The sequence below is a fragment of the Apostichopus japonicus genome, chromosome 22 (assembly GCF_037975245.1).
Source record: "Apostichopus japonicus isolate 1M-3 chromosome 22, ASM3797524v1, whole genome shotgun sequence".
Taxonomy (NCBI): Eukaryota; Metazoa; Echinodermata; class Holothuroidea; order Aspidochirotida; family Stichopodidae; genus Apostichopus; species Apostichopus japonicus.
In genome coordinates this window covers 21,272,829-21,285,814 of record NC_092582.1, presented here as the reverse complement: position 1 = coordinate 21,285,814, position 12,986 = coordinate 21,272,829, and the positions used below count along the sequence as shown (strand labels likewise).

The 12,986-nt window shown below is 36.7% G+C and overlaps 2 protein-coding genes across 7 annotated transcripts; both read right to left on the bottom strand.

Moving 5' to 3' along the window:
- Positions 1 to 263: 263 nt before the first annotated feature.
- On the bottom strand, positions 264 to 2,244 carry LOC139963856 (uncharacterized). The gene has a single exon (XM_071965066.1). It carries the CDS (start codon positions 1,086 to 1,088, stop codon positions 267 to 269), a length of 822 nt encoding a protein of 273 aa, XP_071821167.1. The 5' UTR covers positions 1,089 to 2,244; the 3' UTR covers positions 264 to 266.
- A 154-nt stretch (positions 2,245 to 2,398) lies between these two features.
- On the bottom strand, positions 2,399 to 12,950 carry LOC139963855 (quinone oxidoreductase-like). 6 transcript variants are annotated; one of them, XM_071965063.1, is made up of 9 exons: positions 12,833 to 12,950; positions 11,806 to 11,934; positions 11,510 to 11,662; positions 10,174 to 10,337; positions 9,799 to 9,850; positions 9,073 to 9,222; positions 7,408 to 7,509; positions 6,316 to 6,411; positions 2,399 to 4,974 (listed from the first exon to the last, which is right to left on the bottom strand). In XM_071965063.1, the coding sequence occupies exons 2-9, from the start codon at positions 11,926 to 11,928 to the stop codon at positions 4,813 to 4,815; spliced, it is 1,002 nt and encodes a 333-aa protein (XP_071821164.1). In that variant the 5' UTR covers positions 11,929 to 11,934; positions 12,833 to 12,950; the 3' UTR covers positions 2,399 to 4,812. The 6 variants fall into 6 exon arrangements, with proteins under 6 accessions (XP_071821164.1, XP_071821161.1, XP_071821163.1 ...); XM_071965060.1 differs by having other exon boundaries at positions 11,806 to 11,911; positions 12,833 to 12,878; XM_071965062.1 differs by having other exon boundaries at positions 12,748 to 12,873.
- Between the last annotated feature and the right edge of the window lie 36 nt (positions 12,951 to 12,986).

Below are 12,986 nucleotides of genomic sequence, written 5' to 3'. Positions count from 1 at the left end.
GAAGCCGACATATGGCACATCTAGCCCCTGAGCCGCAGACAGCTGCAGTATGGTGGAGATGTCTATTAGTTCATCTGATGGGCAATTTTGGTAGAAAAAGGATTCCGTAATAGTTGAAACCTGCGCGCCAGTATCAATTAGACATCTTGTTGTAACACTACTTACTTCTAGTGTCACCTCTGGGCATTTGCTAACCGCCTTCTTCAGTAATGAGCCAGTTGTCAACATCGAGACACCTGCTGTGCGACTCTTCACAACAGGTGGAGCTAGTTTAAATTTGCAGGTGGCTGAGTCGAAGCTGGGCTTGCTGCCTTTTTCTCCATCTCCGGACAGTTTCTCTTTATGTGGTCCGGTGAGTTGCACTTAAAGCAGAGCCCCCTATCAGGAGGGTGTTGTTGTCTCCCTCTAGTGACAAATTCCAACAACTGATTGATTTGTTCCTGTTGAGCCTTAATTTGTCTTGACTGCACTCTCACGATGTTTTCTACAGAGGTTTCGTCAGCCGTCAATTCCTCAGTCGCAACGTTTCTCGGTTTTGGGTGAGTCTTGGTTGAGCGCCCATACCAAACAAGGGCTTGATCCCTGGCATCAAAGAAGCTTAACTTAGAATTTTCAAGGTTAATCCTCCTAAGCTCTCTGCGAAGGCCTTCGTCCCTGACAGACTCTGCAAGTCTTCCCTTCAAGTTGCTTTCCTTGCATGTAGAGAACGAAGAATCTAGTGCCACGATTCTATCGTACAGGTCGACCAGCTCCAGCGAACATGTCACAAGGTCTTCCTCCTCCCTCTGCCTGTAGGAGAAGAATTGCTGCTGGAGAAGAGCTAGGCTCTCACCATCCCCAAATACTTTCAGTAGCACCTGAAATATCTTCTCAGCATCTTTGGTTATAGCATCTCCTCTGCCCACTATCTCTTTCCTTGCCTTACCAGCCAGGTGGTCAAGAATGTACGCTGGCTGCTCGCCCATCGTCATTCCCCTCGATGCCATCTGTCGCCTTACATCTGCTACCCATTCAGCAATAGTTTGGTCTCCTGGCTTCTGGGGACGGTCCTTGAATCTTTCGAGGCGTCTGTCGTGGGAGATGTACATCCGCCGTATCTCGGGCGTGACGTCTGCAGCACTTGAGGCAGTGCTTTCCACTTCCTGCTGCTCCAGCTCAGCTTTCCATCTTGACTCCAGCCAGTACTGTACCTCTATCACTATGTACCTTCTGACAAGCCTACGTCCGCCTTAGTTGAATACCATGAAGAGGGGAGTGCCAAGTGTCTTCCACATGCTGTCCATGACGCCAAAATGTAACAGGTGGAATGCAAAGAATGGTCTAATACGCCATCTGTGGTGCTGTGTTCTTTATTGTGGATCTTGACTGTTTGTTTTCCGAACAAACTCCCCTCTTCAAACTCCTTCAAACTAGATAATCAAGTCTTCCTGAATACACAGAAAGTTACCAGGTAATCATCTTCATGAAAATCTACCCTTAGAAGAGCAGGATACGGCAAGATAGTTAAAGATAAAGGTTCACGATTTGTTTAGCACATGTGCAGTAGTAAGAATACAATGGGATTCAGCTTTTACCAGAGGTTGAAATTCCCCAAATCCCATCAGCATATTCAACTTGATACTAAATAGGGAGCGGTATTCACAATCTAACATTTCTGTGCCTGTCACATATGCATTATATAAATCAACCCTACCTGTAATAAAACCCAGGTATAAATTGATGGATGAAGTTATAGATAATATAAATGGTCTTTCACTCTTTCAAGGATATTGTAATGAAAGGTGTGTGTACATCAAGTAAAGTGGCCCTGAATATTTTGCTTCATTTTATGCAGCAGTGTTGTTTGAAGACACCTGACATGTGATATGGTTCTACCGTGCAGGGTGCTAGCTAAATTAATGCTCGTTATGGGAACCCTTCATTAACCTAAAACGGGAATAGTTTTTAACTTGACATCATGTGGGCACGCATGGTCAATGGCTGAGAGAGGTCCCTGACGAGGGGTCATTTTGGTCAATGAGCCGTCCACCCCCGAGGGATGGATGGCCCATTGACCAATCAGTATCTATTCCATTGGTAGATATTAGTATGTAAGGATAAGGATAGTGCAGGAGGGCAGGGTACAGAAGTTCTGTCTAGCTACCTTATAATATTTATGTTATCTATTTTGTGGTAAGGTACAAATATATCTAGAATTTTGTGATCTTTACTTTTCACTTTTCCACTGGTACATAAGAAAGTACTACCATATATGTTTTTCCTCATAAAGAGATTGTAATTGATTTCAGAGATTGTTCAAATACTGAAGAAATGTGGTAAGGGGAGTAAAACTTAGTCATTGGCTGGAAGGGTAATGGTATAATTAGCCTATATTTTAGAAATAATGATTATAGAATAATTACATTTCAAAGGCATATTATTGTTTTATTGCATTCATCATCTCATTTAATTGTCAACAAGGTTGAATCGTTAGACTGACAGTACAATATATCAGAAATAATAGAAATGTTTGCATGTTAAAACCCATTGAATTTATCTTAATTAAAAAAGCAATGATGAGGATTTTTATATCTTTCATGTTACAATAAATACATTATTACTGCTATCAATGGCTGTAGTTTACAATTGGGAAGATTTTAAATAGCCCCCTCCAATGCTTTCCATTATGTAACATGCCATATTTTTTTTAACTGCTAATGATATCTTGCCTTCTTCTATTCTACCAACCCTAAAATGTTCTCCATATGATGCATGCATGTTGCAGCATACTATAGTGAAGAAATTGTTTGTGAAACTCTGTAGCCTTCTCTTTTATTGTGACAAAAAATTTTCAAACTTTTTTACATTTCTGTTTGAACCTGCAAGGATATTCACATATTTTAATGGAACAGCTGCAATAGGAAATTATGAAACATACCATAAATGCTGGCTGTTTGATATTTCAGCTGACAGAAATATTTAATTTATGAGAACACTGCAATGTAGTTTGTAGAGCATTCATGTCAGTGTGTGATTCTGGTTGCAATTCATTACATTGTAACAAATATTATTGACTTATAATGAGAGGGTAGTTCTGGTGGAGTTGAACCATATAGTAGGATGATATCAGAGGGAAGCATAAGGGTTTGTTTTCTGTAGGTAAATCATGAAATGTCTACTATGTTTTGGTCCAGTGAATATCATGTCTGTTACTATTTATGGAATGTGAAGAATATTTTATAAGAATTATCCCTTGACTTTGGACATCAATAACTCCCATCATTTCCCTCCCAGTGCATTGCCAAAAGCTATAGTTGTCAGTTTATACTGAATTTTAAATTTAGAAGACTACCATAGAAACAGTCAACAGAGGATGTAAGGCATGTAGTAGACACTGATATAACTCATTAATTTAAAGGGTCATAGTTTCTTTTACTTACAGTAATAAAAAATAGAAACCTACAAATGAAGATATTTTGAGAGTGAAATCATTCCATGTTTCAACCAGAAAACGAAATTGTTTAGTGATGCCGATGCCAAAAGATATTCATAGTGTGGTAAGCCATATATATTAATATTCATGAACTTGTGCACAGGGATTACCTATTGACTAATGCAGCAATAAATAAAGGAAGTTACCAGGAATCAGAATATAGTGTAAAAACAGATCAATGCATGAATATTTATAAGGTCAAATTTTATGATCTCATAAGCATGTATCTATATTTTTACATTGTATCATCCAAGTACATATATAAAGCTAAATAGGCACACTATTTCAGACATATCTGATAAAGAATTAATGTTCACTGATTAAAATTCATGATATGCACACCAAAAAACACAGATGATTCTATGAATATAGTGTGACAAACCTAATATACCAAGGATGAAAACCAAACATTTGGTCTTGTCTTGTGTTTAAAAGCCATATCTTGCAATCTGATGAATATTTATGACATCAAGCTGAAGAGGTCATGCAAATGTGCTTATTACATACAAACATCACCATACCAGTATGAACAAAAGTTTATATTAAACCCTGCCTATTTCTAAAATGTCATCGTGGGAAACAAAAACAACCTACTCATCACAGGGCATGTACCTACTATGTATGACATTGATTCATCTTGTGGTTTCAAGTATAAACTAAATTGGACGTACAGTTGCAGAGATACTGACATTTTTATAGTTTTATGGTAAGCCAGCCCTGGCAGCCCCCCGTTGATCTTCACGAGATGGGAACCAAAAACAATAGGGCATAGCTACACATCATGGGGCATCTACCTACAACATATGACACTGATTCAACTTGTGGTTGTTGAGATATCATGTTAACAAGCTAGCCTTCACATACTCACACATACATACACACAAGCCGGCTCGATTGTAAAGGTTACTGAGCCTTTGGCATATAACCAAAACACTAGGCAAGGATCAATTTTTTTTCTGAATAATTATTCTGTAACAAAGCAGTATGAATATTAACTGAACTGTACAAAGCAAAAAAAAGCAAAGCATAAAATGTCAGCAGGTTCCTGAATTATTGTCATCAAATCTTAGGAATAAAACAACTAAAAACACTTGACTCTATCATAAATTGATATTTTTGAGTCTAGTTAGTACTGAGAAGTAACTAGAGCATCTAGAAGCAATGAAGAAATGACTACCTTGCTGTTGCTCTTAGCAGTGATTATTCATAACAACCTAACTACCAAAGTTCTTGCACAATCTGCATCTGGTGTAGGATTTCATTTCCACAAACAGTTTTCATCATTGACTGTAGTAGGTTGTCTTCTGATCAATGATATTATTATTTACTCTCTGTGACAGTTATGGTATCAGAACCAATCTACCAGTAGAAGATTTGGTGTTGACAATGTCAAAGTGTGCTTGGCTGGCTTCTTCTAGTGTGTATTCCTTACCAATAACTGGCACCAATTCTCCAGATTCTGTTCCTTTTACCACCTCTCTTACTGTTTCTTGCATTTCTTCCTGAAAGATTAACAGAATTCAATACGTTGTATATTGTATGTAAATCTATCATGGCAGAGTGGTAACAAACAGCACACAGTTGATTGTGCTACTTTGCTCAATAATTACGAATATAATATTGAACTTGAAGTAAAAATCTCTGATCTTGCCAAACTTATTAATTAATCTATTGTTCTTATGCAGTATTACCCAGCATGACTTATTCTTTCACAGCATATATTGATAAATTTTACATAAGATTTTGCTTGACACAGCGTAGAAGCAACAGTGACATGGGCTGACCTATCAGACTATTAAAGCAGCATTTTGTGTTGGGTCGCTTTTTTCCACCTTTTTAACGTGTGCATCAATTTTTTTAGATGTATCAATCATAAAACAGCAAACTAAGATACCATCCAAGTTTCACCCTGCCAAGAGCGTTAATTAGCGAGTAATTAACGATTTATGTCGATAACGAGTGAAAGTGTCCTCGACAAAGTTTTCATATCTCCAAATCCACTAGTTTGAATTCCACCAATCAGTGAATAGTATGTTTATTCATGAGCATTTTGCGTTTGGTCGCCGTTTTCTACTTTTTTGACATGTCCATCGAGTTGTTTACATACATCAAATCACAAAACAGCAAATTAAGATATTAGCCAAGTTTTTCCCTGCCAAAAACGTTAATTGGCGACTATTCCACATACAAAATTAATCGCATTCAGTTCCCAAACCCACTAGTTTGAATTCAACCAATCAGAGATGCAGGTTTAGTTATGAGCCGTTGCTAAAAAATAGATTCAAGACTTTGCGTTGGTACAACCAGGGAGTTGTTATGCAACTCTCTGGTACAACTGCCATATAGACTGTACACAAATCAAGCGTGGTGTTATATTACGTATCTGTCAATGACGTTCGTAGTGTTTAAATATTCATATTATGGGCGAGGTTTATTGGGTTCCCAACGGCAACGGCAATATCTTGGAGAACAACAAAGTTGAAAGTTGCAATTTTTCGACTTTTATGCCACCATTTGAAGTAAAATATAAATAGATAAGCTAGTTATGTATGTTGTTATGGCATAGTGGAGTCAGTGAGGTTGAGAAAAATCATAGAAAAGGACGCAAAATGCTGCTTTAAACACCATTAAAACTAACATCGATTCTGAATGCCAACAAAACTTTGTGTTTATACAATATGGAGTCTGTGCACTTTGAAGCTAAGTTGGAAGAACTCTGGCCATATTAGAAATGATTTTCCATTCAACATGCCTCTGTGAATTATTGAAGTTTATACAACCTGAAGCAAATATGTAATCAAGTGGCTGTAATAATAGTATTGAGAAAGTTGACAAATGCTAACTTCAGATGAGTTCCAGAGCATGACACCCAGTATATTAGCTTCCTTAGCCATGATGGACCTCGGAGAAATCTCTACATTTCCTCTGCTTCCAATGACCTAGAGGAGAAACAAGAGATCACCTTACACCATGTGAGTATAATAAAAGTTACCTCCCTTCCAGTCAAAAGATAGGAGTAATAAAAACTTTTCCTTTACGTTTATAATTAAACATCATCAACAGTAGGGAGAGATCGTCTTTGGCTTAAGTCCTGAAAAACACAAATTGACATATATCACACACTAATAATTATCTCAGCTTGCCCTTTATAAAGGAAAATTTACGGGGAAAAATTTGACCTCTGTTTACCTATTGTCAAAGTCATTAAAAGCTGAGCAATACAGATGTTATCTTTGTTTCTGAACCATAAATCTATGCTGCTTCACTGCACTTTTCACTTTACATTCCAATAACCATACCCAAGAAGAGACTGCTGTGCTGTGGATGATCAGTAAAATCATTTAAGCACTTTCAATTATGGGATGTGTGCATTACATGGCTGCATTACATTTCAGTGGGTGTTGGCTCATACTATTTATGTTGCTAGTGGAGAGAAAGGGGTAGGAAGATATGTGGGACAAATATGCATAGGATCCAATCTACTCCAGATAATACTATTAATGTACAGTGGGAATGGACATTTGAACCAGAAGCAAAGGCACATAAATATTCCTATTCAGGGAGCTTTTCAGAGTAACTATGAGTAGCAAATATCATGCATGACAGCATGAGAGTAGTAAACTGCACTAAACCAACTATGTACACCTAATAATATGTCCAAATGGTCTTTTCCTTTTTACAGACAGTTAAATACTTATAAGACAGATAAATGGTAGTACTGGAACTTATGTCCTTCCGGGCATACCTCTTAAGTAATTCAAGTGTAGTATTATCTCCATTGTCATTCACATCGTCATGAACAAAAAGCTTTCAAAGGTGCAACTTGTTGTATATTTTCAAATCAAAGAAGCTCTGCACAGCTAGTGTATAGGAATAAAGAATTGGTTTACATCAAACTACTAAATACAGGTGAAAATCACCCAAATTGAACGTACCACAATAGTTCCATTAACAGACACCATGTCCAAATCCTTTTGGAGATTGACATTAGACAGCATCTCAACAATGCAATCCACTCCTTTATCCTTTGAAGTCTCCTGGCAAGAAAAAATGTCTTGAGTTATAACTAAGTGGATCCATAATAGAGAAGTGTGCTTCATTTGCTTATCCAGAAAAAGTATTTGCTTTGGGCCAATAAAAAACAGGTGGGCATATTTGTTTTTTTCAAGCTTAGCACATGAGCAGCCAGTATATGTCAGAAAGAGCAGCTTCAGGATAATGTTTAACTCATAGTTAGAAAGATATTTGATTAGCTCACTTATTTTGCTCCCAGAGGGGTATGCTTCAAAAGAGGAAGCCCTATCTACAATTGCTTATACTTTTGTGCTTACTGTAGGACAATGGCACTTTAAATACTGTAGCATGTCCTGAGCTAATAGAGTAACATTCCAGAAAGCCAACAGGGTTTGTAATTCTGTGCCATATTTAATTAACGAACATTTAATGTAACACTTCACACAACTATTTAAAGGTTTGACAGATCACAAGTGAGTTCTGGTACTCACTGTAACAGGTGAATCCTACACACTAAGCATGAACTTGATTTCAGCACTACTTTTGGAGTTTTCATGCTCATGCATGAGTTTCAAGACAATGTCATTTTGACCACCACAAAGAACTATAGGTGTGTACAGTAAAGGCCCAGTCACACTATACCGATTTTTTATCGGAATACTATCCGATTTTCCCAGAGGAATCGAAACAGCCAGTTTTTCGTTCGGGTCTTCTAGCCACAGTGATAAAGGACCTGATTTGCTATCTGTTGAGCCATTCTGATGTGGAATAGCCCTCTCCTAACTTTTGATATTGACTCCGTTTCCTTTTATCGGAAAGCTATCCGATTTCTCTTTCGATTTTTATCGTTTTCGATGTGACGTCACTTCATAATGTAGTCCGTTCCAGAACCCCTCGGATTTGGAGCAGGTATTCAAATATTCCACTGCATTCATTGCATTCACTACCACAAACCTCAATTTTCCGCCTAAAATCGAAAAAATCGGACCATATTCCGATAAAATATCGCTGTAGTGTGACCGGGCCTTAAGGTGGATCCAAAATTCATAAATACTTTTATCCAAGCTTTTCTTTGTTAGAACTTATCATCTCATCTCAAGTAATGTACATCGGGATGAGATACTGTAGACAATTGGATTTGCACTCATTGTTACTGTTTCGATTACTATAGCAATGGTTGCCATGGAAATGCATGGTGTAGAAACTTTACATCACTGTGATATAGGAATAGGTGGTGGGATGACATCATAGTAGTCATATACCAAATTTTGGAATGCAAGGTCTGCAACTACACATATTGGATTCTTGTAATGTTTGCAAAGTTCTCAGAATCTGACTTTTGCTGGCTTGTCCATAGATCACTAGGTTTCTTTCACTAGTTAAGTTGTGCCTTAAGTAAGATCATCATCCAAGCTTGCTTTTGAAGTAATATCAGATTTAATTACCAATAAGATACAGATCCCAAATGTTGCATGTATGGTAAGATGTTTACATTGTCTTCTGAGGAATCATGCATACAAATTGCCAAATACCCCCTTATATGCTTTAGTTGGTTATACTGATCAAGTAAGGATGCATCCATTTACCATTATTCTTTTTTCATATCCTTCTTCCCTATGGTTAAAGGCATGATGAACTCCAAGCTTCTTGATGAGGTCCAATCCATCTTGAGATCCAGCTGTCCCATAAACTGTTAATCCCCGAGACCTTGCAAGTTGAATACAAGCAATACCTACCTGGATATAAAAGACACTTACCATCAGACAATTTCACTGATGCTAATTATCAGCACATATATATTATAACATTTTTTATATAACAGCTTGAGACACAAATACTAAGAATATGGCCAATCTTGATATGAATGCCATACTCAGTATGTGCCACTCTAAATTACTGAGTTTTACAAGTCTTATTGAAATTACTTTTAAATAAAATGACCATGACCTTTATTCCACAACCAATATATACAGTATGCTACTTTCCATTTCAAAGTTAATAGTTATGTTACCTTGCAAGATACTTCAGGGGGTTAGCAAAGGAATAATGGACTGATCTATACAAATAATTTCTATAACTAATGATTGAACATGATTCATGCAACCATGAATTCAAACATTAAGTTAAATGTTATCCGCACACTGTTGTCCTCATGTGTGCATCAAGAAGAAATGTTCCAATTGGAATTGTAAAATGTGTGTATTGAGCTCCAAAATCACTTCAGAAATGTAGTTTATCTGCAAACAGTGATGTGAACAAAAAAATAATATCTGAAAATATCAGCGCCACTAAAAGAATGAGAAATGACTTACAGAACCACTTGCACCATGTATAAGCAGACTTTGGCCAGATTGTATTTTTGCTCTGAAAAAACATCAAATATTTATTGCTAAATCGTGAAGCATTCCTATCATCATAATAAAGAATATTCCTCATGTTTCAATTACAGATTGATCACTGAATCATAAATTGGTCCATCCAACAAATAACAGGATATACTATTTATTTATTATCATGCAAAAATGAAATGTTTAAACTGCTCAAAAGATTATCTTAGGTAGACATACTTCACACCGAGTATTTTTTATCAATTATACTGAAGGTCGATATTTCTTGACTCTCAGACTAGCAGGATTTATTTGGATGTAATTACAGACCATGCCAATATTATTGATTGAAATACTTACTTAATACAAAGAGCTCTGTAAGCAGTGAAGTAAGGCACACCTAAGGCAGCACCCTGCTTGAAATCCAGAGCTGCTGTTAAAGGATGAGTGTAGCATTCATTAACTGTTCCATACTCAGCATAGCTTCCACTCACAGTTTGACAAAGAAACACTCGATCACCTGGCTAAAAATGAAGGAGGTTTAAAATAAAATCATGCATAAAAGAAAGTTGCACTTCAGTGAAGTTACAGGCATTGCAAAGTTAGGTAATATAATTAACTATGGAATGGTCAAAAGACATAAATACAGTATGCTTCATTCCCTGATTTGCAGTCTGGTTTTATATCAGTGTATATTACTTAATCTCATTCAATCAACTTAAAGATCACATTCAGTTTTCATCATTAAGGGTAAAACTAAGTAAGTTAAGGGCCTAGATCATCGATGTTTAAATTAAATGAGGTAGGCTGTAAATATTTGAAATGAATCGGCTTGAAAATGAAATTTTATGGATCAGAGAAATTCATGCAAAGACTAAATTGTCACCATTGTAATCTAACCATGAGTAAAATCCAGGATAGGCTTCCTACAAAGTTCCAAACTCGAGGTCCATCCAAAAGAAATGAGAAATAAAGTTCCAAAGAGACAACAAGGGCGGGCTAAAGTAAAGTAAGTATCCTCCAATTAGAACAGTAATAAATCTCCCAATGTGACGAGGACGTCAGGGAGTGAATATAGTTAAAATAGTGTTAAAGGGTTCCTGTAGTAGCCGAGAGCCAGGCTTCTGTGGAGACGCCAATAGTGGTCAGTATCAGGGGAACCATCTTTTTGCGCGAGTCTTCACACCCTTTAAATGATCTTCACCTTTCAAAGTACATTTAATACTTGCCATACAGAAGTATTGGTGATGCTTCTTTCACAGTCCAGGCCTAAACAATGTTAATACATTGCTTTATACATTGTAATAACTCAGAAAAAGTGACCATAAAATTGCCTGTTAATGTTATATTACATATCACGGCATCCATGCAAGGATAATAGTTGTCCCTAAAAAAATGATCATAAATGCAATGCAAACATGTTCTGAGACAAGAAAAGTCTAATTTTTCTATTGAATTTAGAGTTGCTTCTGATAACCTGACCTGATTTCCTTTGTGCTGGACATGGGTGGTCCAACCAGTCCTATTTATGTACCTCTGATGTTGATAGGGTCACAGGTTATACAACAATGGCGATGAACTTAAGCTTGACCCGATTAGTTGGTTTTAAACCAACCAAATTAATTATTCCTGATTATCAATAAGGGGATGACAGAATTCATTCTATCTACAACTGAAATCCCTAAGTTCTATTTACCTTAAATCTTTTGACTTTTGATCCAACTTTGTCGACTACTCCAGCACCATCAGATCCTGGGGTAAATGGAAGAGGAGGCAAGCGTTTGTAAACACCTGCTCTGATGTAAGTTTCCACTGGATTCACACCGGCTGCCTTAATGTTAACCAAGACCTGTAAGGAAACAAAACTTGTTTTTTAATCTCTCAATAAGCAGGGTAGTAGAAGCAGGGACACAGGTAATTTGTTTGCTGTATATGTAACATGTTTAAATACATTCTAGCAAGCAGTAGCTTAATTTAAATTGTGTTACATACCTCATTATCAGCAGGCTGAGGTATGGTTACATCAGTCTTAACTTGAAGGACCTCTGGACCTCCAAATGTTGCCACTCTGATTGCTCTCATTGTCAATGGTCCTATCCTATTAGATAAAGACATGGAAGGCTGTAAAACAAAAAGTATGGTTTTCAAAAGAAACTTGAGTAAGTTATAAAGCAGGTCCCTCTACTGCAAACTTTCAAATTACAACACAAAGCTCCACAGTCACTTTACAATTCAGTCATGCATCCATGATCGTATCGAGGAGCACTTAATGTGGATGGCCACTATCACATTAATACAGACTTCTTTTCAATTGTCATTATAGAGCAGGCAGTTTCAATTTGCTTTTGGAATGGACCTTTTCTAGATATACAATAAGCTTGATCTGCTACAAGTACAATATAGATGTATAGAGATGAACAGTTTTTTGGAAAACCTTGTCACTATGCCAACAAATATCGTGCCACACTTTCCAATAATATAGTACTAAACAGATTGTAGAGTAAGGGGTCAGTTAGGTTATGCTCACTATGGAATGCATAATGCAGCAATAACTGCAAAAATCTACCTTCAATCGAATTACATATTTTATATGGTAACTGTTTGTGAATTTGTTAAAAGAGAATTAAATGTTTTGCTCAATATAACCCTGGGTCCATTTCTCTAGCATCTACTCCGCTCACAGTCACACTGAACTGTTGAACAGTACTACTATTACTAACAGTAACAACTGAGCCTAAGCAGTCACTGTAATGATATTACTATTTTAAATTAAAGGTCATAAGATAAACTAATTTAGTAATTAGGACTAGCCTACAGTACATGTAGTATTATTATTCATTGCTTGAAACATCAGCGACATTACACTCCTGGGCTTGCAGTTTGAAACATTTATGATCATGGAAGTTTTGCGTAACGTGCTGGTATGCTACTTACAAGCACAATTTCATAATATAGACCTATCGATGGCAATACTTAACAACTTAGCTATATATAGGTTATATAGTATGAAATTACGTACAGTCGGTCCTGCTTAGACAAATACATAGAGGCAGGCTAGGCCCCTAGATAACATGGAAGCTGCCATTACAACCTTGAACCAGATATTGACATTTTTGAAAACTAATCTAATTACTAAATATATGAAAAAGGTCTTAAATAAATTAGTAATAATA

Excerpts from the sequence above, each read along its gene's own strand:
- LOC139963856 (XM_071965066.1), bottom strand. The coding sequence starts at position 1,088 with ATGTACATCTCCCACGACAGACGCCTCGAAAGATTCAAGGACCGTCCC.
- LOC139963855 (XM_071965059.1), bottom strand. The coding sequence starts at position 12,712 with ATGATCATAAATGTTTCAAACTGCAAGCCCAGGAGT. Across the intron at positions 11,663-11,805 it reads CTCAGCCTGCTGATAATGAG|GTCTTGGTTAACATTAAGGC; the intron begins GTATGTAACACA and ends GTTTCCTTACAG. Across the intron at positions 4,975-6,315 it reads TGCTCTGGAACTCATCTGAA|GAAGAAATGCAAGAAACAGT; the intron begins GTTAGCATTTGT and ends TTAATCTTTCAG.